The sequence below is a fragment of the Leptopilina heterotoma genome, unplaced genomic scaffold (assembly GCF_015476425.1).
Source record: "Leptopilina heterotoma isolate Lh14 unplaced genomic scaffold, ASM1547642v1 Lhet_396, whole genome shotgun sequence".
NCBI classification, from domain to species: Eukaryota; Metazoa; Arthropoda; class Insecta; order Hymenoptera; family Figitidae; genus Leptopilina; species Leptopilina heterotoma.
Window position 1 is genome coordinate 1,580,420 of NW_025111061.1, and position 8,901 is coordinate 1,589,320.

Consider the following 8,901-nt stretch of genomic DNA (forward strand, 5'->3'; position numbering starts at 1 on the left):
CAGGTATAGTTTACTGGTGAGCCATGTTTTCGAGCAGCAAGTGGCACTAAATTTTTTCTGACATTTTTTTTCAATTCAATATTCAATCCAAAAAATGCCGTTTTTCTTAAAAATTTAAATTATTAATTAACAACTTTTTAGCTTAAATATTTTTGAATGTTGTACTGGATATTTTACAATTTGTCGCAAAGCTGTATCCTCATTTTAAAGCCAGATAGCACATTAGCATAAAAATGCTCATTACAACGATAATTAACATAATTTTAGGATTTTTTAAACTTCTATATAAAGGTTAATTATTAACAAATCTGCTATAAGTTTTGTAAATTTTTTCCATTGTTAATAACATCACAGGGACTAGTGAAAGTACATACATTTTATAAAGTATCATTTTTAAGGGACATTTTTATACATATTTGATTACAAATTAGGAACAAAATTTTTTCCATTTAAGAATAGCATATATTTATTTGCACAGATAAACTACGCTTTATTAACTGTTTATTCCAAAATTAAAAAAATTTTTTTAAAAGAGTTATAAGCTTGCAAAGTTAACAAATTCTGAGGGGCAAAGACTTTTTGTGCGGACATTAGCTGCCACAATCCTCTCTCTTCATCTAGACAGCCGCTAATTGAAATGGCCTACCATCAGCATCCGTCCAGTCAATGTTCTGGCCCAACAACAGATACTCCAGGATGCCAACTCCCCGTACCAGGAACCGAAGCTTCACTCGTTAAAGATTTGCCTGTTTCCAATATTGGACACGAAGGTTTGTTGCCGTTTCATCAAGGTTTCAAAAAAAAAGTTTTTTATATAATTTTAGACGACACGTAATTTTTTATTTTTCTGAAAAATTATTTTTGAAAAAAATAAGATTTTCTTAAAGTTACAAGGATTTGAAGTGCATAAGTGGAAAACCTCGTTTATTTAAAAATTTGGAGAAAAAATTTTTAAAGAAAGGAAATTTTTTTCTCCATTATTAAAGGTTTTTCAAGTTTCGTATCAAGTGTTAAAAGATTTTTCCACACGTTACAAGAGGGAGAAAAGAAATCCGAATATTCTCTGCAAAAATTTTGACTTTCAATGAACTTCGCCAAAAAGAAGATGAAAATTCCAAATTTTTTAAGACAGGAAATTTTTTTCAGTATCAACTAAAGTTTTTCCAGTTCGTCTAATGTAAAAATAGATTTTTAAAAGGTTAGAAAAAGGAGCAAAAAAATCTGAAAATTTTCTTAAAAAATTTTGAAAATTTATAAACCTAGTCAAAAAAAAAAAGAAAATTCCAAATTTTTAAAGACAAGAAATTTTTTTCTCTATCAACTAAAGTTTTTCAAGCTTTGTATCGAGTATTAAAAAACTTCTCAAAAGGTTTGGGGAGGGAGCAAAGAAATCCGAAAATTTTCTGAAAAAATTTTGACATTCGATGAACTTAGCCAAAAAAAATAGAAAATAGAAAAAAAAATAAATAAAAAATAAAAATAAATAAATAAATAATAAATAAAAATAGAAAATAGAAAATAGAAAGTTTTTCCAGCTTCGTATCGAGTATTAAAAGATTTCTCAAAAAGTTTGGGAAGGGAGCAAAGAAATCCGACAATTTTCTGAAAAAATTTTCACATTCAACAACACATTTCACATTTTTACATTTCAACTTAGCCAAAAAAAATAGAAAATTCCAAATTTTTAAAGCCAGAAAATTTTTTTCTCGATCAACTAAAGTTTTTCTAGCTTCGTATCGAGTATTAAAAGATTTCTTAAAAGGTTTAGGGAGGGAGCAAAGAAATTCGAAAATTATCTGAAAAAATTTTGACATTCGATGAACTTAGCCAAAAAAAATAGAAAATAGAAAAAAAAAATAAATAAAAAATAAAAATAAATAAATAAATAATAAATAAAAATAGAAAATAGAAAATAGAAAGTTTTTCCAGCTTCGTATCGAGTATTAAAAGATTTCTCAAAAAGTTTGGGAAGGGAGCAAAGAAATCCGAAAATTTTCTGAAAAAATTTTGACATTCGATGAACTTAGCCAAAAAAATAGAAAATTCCAAATTTTTAGAGTCAGGAAATTTTTTTCTCGATCAACTAAAGTTTTTCTAGCTTCGTATCGAGTATTAAAAGATTTCTAAAAAGGTTTAGGGAGGGAGCAAAGAAATTCGAAAATTTTCTGAAAAAATTTTGACATTCGATGAACTTAGCCAAAAAAAATAGAAAATAGAAAAAAAAATAAATAAAAAATAAAAATAAATAAATAAATAATAAATAAAAATAGAAAATAGAAAATAGAAAGTTTTTCCAGCTTCGTATCGAGTATTAAAAGATTTCTCAAAAAGTTTGGGAAGGGAGCAAAGAAATCCGACAATTTTCTGAAAAAATTTTCACATTCAACAACACATTTCACATTTTTACATTTCAACTTAGCCAAAAAAAAATAGAAAATTCCAAATTTTTAAAGCCAGAAAATTTTTTTCTCGATCAACTAAAGTTTTTCTAGCTTCGTATCGAGTATTAAAAGATTTCTAAAAAGGTTTAGGGAGGGAGCAAAGAAATTCGAAAATTTTCTGAAAAAATTTTGACATTCGATGAACTTAGCCAAAAAAAATAGAAAATAGAAAAAAAAATAAATAAAAAATAAAAATAAATAAATAAATAATAAATAAAAATAGAAAATAGAAAATAGAAAGTTTTTCTAGCTTCGTATCGAGTATTAAAAGATTTCTCAAAAAGTTTGGGAAGGGAGCAAAGAAATCCGACAATTTTCTGACAAAATTTTGACATTCGATGAACTTAGCCAAAAAACAATAAAAATTCCAAATGTTTAAAGACAGGAAATTTTTGTCAAGATCGAATAAAGTTTTTCCACCTTCGTCTCATAAACAAAAAGATTTTTCAAAAGGCTAGAAGAGGGAGCAAAGAAATCCGACAATTTTCTGAAAAAATTTTGACATTCGATGAACTTAGCCAAAAAAATAGAAAATTCCAAATTTTTAAAGTCAGGAAATTTTTTTCTCGATCAACTAAAGTTTTTCTAGCTTCGTGTCGAGTATTAAAAGATTTCTCAAAAGGCTTGGGGAGGGAGCAAAGAAATCCGAGAATTTTCTGAAAAAATTTTGACTTTCAATGAACTTAGACAATCAAACGTCAAAATTTATTCTGAAAATATGTGGATTTCTTTGCTCCATTTTCACACCTTTTAAAAAATCTCTTTCTTCTTGAAAGGAAACTAGAAAAACTTTAGTTGATCGAGAAAAAAATTTCCTGACTTTAAAAATTTAGAATTTTCTATTTTTTTGGCTTAGTTTATCGAATGTGAAAATTTTTTCAGAAAATTCTCGGATTTCTTTGCTCCCTTCCCAAACCTTTTGAGAAATCTTTAAATACTCGATACGAAGCTAGAAAAACTTTAGTTGATCGAGAAAAAAAATTCTTGTCTTTAAAAATATGGAATTATCTTTTTTTTGGGCTTAGTTCATCGAATGTGAAAATTTTTTCAGAAAATTCTCGGATTTCCTTGCTCCCTTCCCAAACCTTTTGAGAAGTTTTTTAATACTCGATACTAAAGGAAACTAGAAAAACTTTAGTTGATCGAGAAAAAAATTTCCTGACTTTAAAAATTTAGAATTTTCTATTTTTTTGGCTTAGTTCATCGAATGTGAAAATTTTCGGATTTCTTTGCTCCCTCCTCAAACCTTTTGAGAAGTTTTTTAATAATCGATACGGAGCTTGAAAAACTTTAGTTGATAGAGAAAAAAATTTCTTGTCTTTAAAAATTTGGAATTTTCTTTTTTTTTTTGACTAGGTTTATAAATTTTCAAAATTTTTTAAGAAAATTTCCAGATTTTTTTGCTCCTTTTTCTAACCTTTTGAAAAATCTTTTTTTACATTAGACGAACTGGAAAAACTGTAGTTGATACTGAAAAAAATTTCCTGTCTTAAAAAATTTGGAATTTTCATATTCTTTTTGGCGAAGTTCATTGAAAGTCAAAGTTTTTGCAGAAAAAATTCGGATTTCTTTGCTCTCTCTTCCTGTGGAAAAATCTTTTAACACTTGATACGAAACTTGAAAAACCTTTAATAATGGATAAAAGAATTTCCTTTCTTTAAAAATTTGGAATTTTCATATTTTTTGGCTAAGTTCAATGAATGTCTAAATTTTTTCAGAAAATCTTCAGATGTCTTTGCTCTCTCTTCCAACCTTTTGAAAAATCTTTTTATTTATGAGACGAAGCTGGAAAAACTTTAGTTGATGGTCAAAAAAATTTCCTGTCTTTAAAAATTTGGAATTTTCATATTTTTTGGGCTAAGTTCATTGAAAGTCAGAATTTTTGCAGAAAATTTTCGGATTTCTTTGCTCCCTTCCCAAACTTTTTGAGAAATCTTTTAATACTCGATACGAAGCTAGAAAAACTTTAGTTGATCGAGAAAAAAATTTCCTGACTTTAAAAATTTGGAATTTTCTATTTTTTTTGGCTAAGTTCATTGAATGTCAAAATTTTTTCAGAAAATCTTAGGATTTTCTTGCTCTCTCTTCTAACCTGTGGATAAGTCTTTTCACACTTGATACGAAACGGGAAAAACCTTTAATAATGGAGAAAAAAATTTCCTTTCTTTAAAAATTTGGAATTTTCATATTTTTTGGGCTAAGTTCATTGAAAGTCAAAATTTTTGCAGAAAATCTTCTGATTTCTTTGCTCCCTCTTCTAGCCTTTTGAAAAATCTTTTTGTATATGAGACGAAGCTGGAAAAACTTTATTTGATTTGGAAAAAAATTTCAATTATTTGAAAAACTTATTTTATTTTTTTTTCTTGGAGGTAATTTAATTAAAGTTTATCCACTATTTGCCAATTGTATTAAAAATTATTTAATATTTCTGTAAAAATGTTACAAATTTTCATGAATTTTGAATTTAAAAAATTTAATTTTTTTATTAATAAAGTATGTTGCGTTTTTTAAATAAATGTCTGAAAATATTGATTCAAAGCTCACATTTATTTTTTTTTAGATTTATTTTTTTTAAGATTTTGTAAATCTTATTAAAAAATTCTTGTCTTTTTCCATGACAACATGTAAATAATTAATGATCTTTGCTGACAATTATTTCCGTTATTACTTAATTGCACACAAAATATCAATCCTTATAACTTTAAAAAAAAATTTCGTCTAAAATTGTTTGCAAAACAATATTTTCAATACAAAAAGATTTTCAGTCACAACTTTGTTAAGCCTGCCTAATTTGAAAAGAATTCGGTCTTTACTTGAATTTTTTTTTTTACTTTCTTTTTTCGTTTTCAGGTGACAATTTTTTATTTTGTTCTTGTATAATTTTTTTTTCATTTAAAAAATAAACTGATGAAAATCGTGAAAAAGATTTAAAATATTGTAAATTAAGAATAACAAGTTATGAGAAAAGTTCAAATTTTAATTTTCCCAAAATTGAGAAGTTGTATTCAAAAATTATTAACTAATTAATTATTTTTTAAAGTTTTTATAGTATGTATATTACATTTTTAAATAATCTATAATATTGTCAGACAATAAATTTACATCCCTGAACAACATTAATTAAAGGCTCACGTGCGTATCCCCTTATTGCACGTGCCTCAATTTCGATAGGTTCAAATTTCACACACGAAAAAAAAGAAAGTATAACTTTTACTCCGAAATCTGTGTAAAAATTAACTTCAACAAATTTTGTTCTAGTTGAGGACTCCACCGTCTGTGAATTAGCATTGGTTAAAATTATACGCAACAAAATTTACCCAGGCATTTTTCTGTGGCACTGGTCAATCCACTTACCTGTTTACGAACTTTTATGATTTATCAATAATAAGATTTATGTTTTTTTAAATATTAGAAAATTAAATAATACGCTGGGCTTTCAGTTTTAAAGGGTTTTATTTTTGCTTCGTTATTGAAAAAGAAAAAAAAAGAAAATAAAATTTTTTATTTTTCCAGATTTAAAAACTTCTGGACCTTGGGATGATTCTCAAACAAGGACTCTGTTAGGATGTTATCCGGAAGTAGAAGGGGTGACAAAGGGAAGCGATACATTGTCTAAAGACTTTTGGCTGAAGATAAGCGGATTAATGAAAACAAAAGGAATTTTAAAAACTTGGTTTGAATGCAAAGAAAAATGGAAATCGTTAAACCGAACATACAAGTCGAATTTAGAAAAAAAAACAAAACAGGAGAAGGTCCTGTTACATGGATGTATTTCGATATTATGCATGATATTATGTATAAAAAACCGCAGATTCAACCAGTAGCAGTGGCTTCGAGCATATCGGGATTTAAGAAACGCATTGAAAGGGACGTAGAAAATATTAAAGATAATGAGCCAATTAAAAAAACCAAGAAAATGAAAGAAAAGGAACCGCCATTGTGGTGGCAGGAGGAGTCGAAAAAATCATCAGAACGATATGAGAGGCAATATGACCTCCAAAATAAAATGGTATCATGTTTCGTTGATTTTATAAATTTAAAAAAAAGAAATACGAAGATGAAGAGAAAAAAAAATAACGAAGATGAAGATAAATTGTAGTGCGTTCTCATTAGTTTCGAATCGAAATATCTGTAGTCATCGGTACAGCCGACATCCGCTACAAAGGAAGAAAAAAAGAAGATCAAGAAAGCAATAGCATAAAGTAGGAAAACTGCAATATTCATCATTCTGTGATTCGTAATGATGCAGTTAAGTCAACTTTGACAGTAAGGCTTAACTCTGCGACTAAAAAAGCTACTTTTGTTCAAATAAGTATTAAGTCTTGCAAACTAGTCAATTTTATCATAATTTTTAGGGTTCCGTACACCTACGGTGTATCGGCGGAACCCTATTGGTGAGACTCTGTTATCCGTAGCCAAATCGTGTCCCCCCCCTAGCGGCTAAACTATTTGACCTAGAGAGCTCAAATTTGGTACAGATATGTATTTTCACACGTAGATTACAGGAAAAATATAGAGAATGTGTTTGGAGATGATGGTCATAGCGTTGTCAAGGAAATAACAAGATTTTTGGCCAAAAATGCATAAAAAGTGACCATTCCCCCCCCCCCCTTAACTTCTAAACTATTCAACATGGAGGGCTAAAATTTGGCATACTGGTGTATTTTATCGCGAATATTACAGGAAAAATATAGAGAACTTGCTATGTATTAATGTACATAGCGTTGTCAAGGAAAAACTAAAAAATATTTTGAAATTTTTTTTTTTTTCTAATTTCTACATTATTTGATCTAATTAACTAAAAATGGGTTTATTAGTCTATTTTTGCAGTCTGATCACAAAAAATATATTTAAAAATCTAAAAAAAAAAAAAAAAAAATTTTTTTTTACATTTTTTAAAAATTTTTTACAAATCTTTAAAAATAAAACAATAAAAACAGCAACAAATTTTGTTCCTCTACTTATTATTGTTTACAATATTATATATATACAATACTTTAATTTTTTTATTTATTTTTTTTATCAAATGATATTAATATATTTTTTAATTGTTTATTTTAATTCTACCAATTACCGATAAATGTTGCAAGTATTGTTTTAATATTTGTGTACGGAACCCGCCATTGCAGTGCGAGTTCAACTCGCACTTGTCCAATTTTTAAAGATTTTATATTCTTTCTTCTTATTTTTTTTATCTGCTATTGTTTGCATTTGTGTTCATTTTTTAGTTCTTTGCTAAACTTTGTTATTTATTTTCTTTTTAAGATGGATTTTTTCCCTAAATCTGCTTTGGTATTTCTATAATTGATAAGTATATCACTTCTTTTTTTGTTAATTGTAATTTTTTGATATTTCGCCTTGGTACTTAATTGATATATAATTTTTTTGTTTTGGCAATTGCCGTATTTATCTTTATAAATCTTCGGACCCTTCGAAAAATCTCATCGATAATTCCTGCATTCTCCAACAAATTTTCTTCATTATTAGTTTAAAAATGTTACAACTTTTTAAAAATTATTTAGCTTTTCAAAAGTGTGTACATTTTTACAGATCTTTTGTTTTTTTAAGCAAATGATGAATTGTTTTTTTTTATCTAAATTTGAATTGTACGGTCGGTTTAACGATTACCATTTTTCTTTATTTTTTGTAAAAGCCAAAATTTTGTACAATTCACTCATATTTTATGTTTGAAGGTAAGAAAAATAATTATCGAGCAAAATAAATTCTTCACAGGAAACAAAATTCTCTGTTGCATATGGAAAACTATTTTTCAAATTATATAAGATTAAATTAGATGGAAGAAACAGAAATTTTACGAAGGATTGAAAAGAATAGTACCAAGCGAACGTTTTGAACATTTTATTGAAAACATACACTGTTAGAAAAGAATTGAAAATTCAACAACTTTTCAATTACATAAGTTATTGAATTTGAATTCAATTCAGCTTGAATTGAAAATTAAAGAACTTGAAGTGAATATTCATTGGTTTGTAATTGAAAATACAAACGCAGTTATTGAAAATTCATTACTGTTATTGAAAAAATGAAAATCCATTGGTTTGTAATTGAAAAATACAGACGCAGTTATTGAAAATTCATTACTGTTATTGAAAATTCGATACTGTTATTGAAAATTCAATACTGTTATTGAAAATTCATTACTGTTATTGAAAATTCAATACATTTGTCACATCTGGTGTGGAAAATTTCCACAATTTCTTAGAAGTTTTTGACAAAAGGTCCTTTTGGCGTCAGTTGCTTTACAGCATTTGCCATAGGAAGTACATCCGCGCGTGAAACTCTTCTTGTTTTTACAGTGTTTTAAATAAAAAATTAGTGTTTAAAATTTAATTCAAAATAAATATATATATATATATATTATAATATTATATTTTATAATTATTTATTGAACAATAGTGAACAGCAATAGTGAATTTTTAATATACTTGTGTGTATTATC

The 8,901-nt window shown here is 26.8% G+C and overlaps 1 protein-coding gene across 1 annotated transcript; it reads left to right on the forward strand.

Annotated features, from left to right (window-relative positions):
• The first annotated feature begins 207 nt into the window (after positions 1-207).
• LOC122506087 lies at positions 208-6,836 on the forward strand. The gene is made up of 2 exons (XM_043618081.1): positions 208-770; positions 5,955-6,836. The coding sequence occupies exons 1-2, from the start codon at positions 638-640 to the stop codon at positions 6,263-6,265; spliced, it is 444 nt and encodes a 147-aa protein (XP_043474016.1). The 5' UTR covers positions 208-637; the 3' UTR covers positions 6,266-6,836.
• Positions 6,837-8,901: the final 2,065 nt, after the last annotated feature.

What these genes read in the sequence shown, in the direction of transcription:
- LOC122506087 (XM_043618081.1), top strand. Translation starts at nt 638, where the DNA reads ATGGCCTACCATCAGCATCCGTCCAGTCAATGTTCTGGCCCAACAACA. An exon ending in TTCCAATATTGGACACGAAG is followed by an intron (nt 771 to 5,954) that starts GTTTGTTGCCGT and finishes TTATTTTTCCAG; the next exon opens with ATTTAAAAACTTCTGGACCT.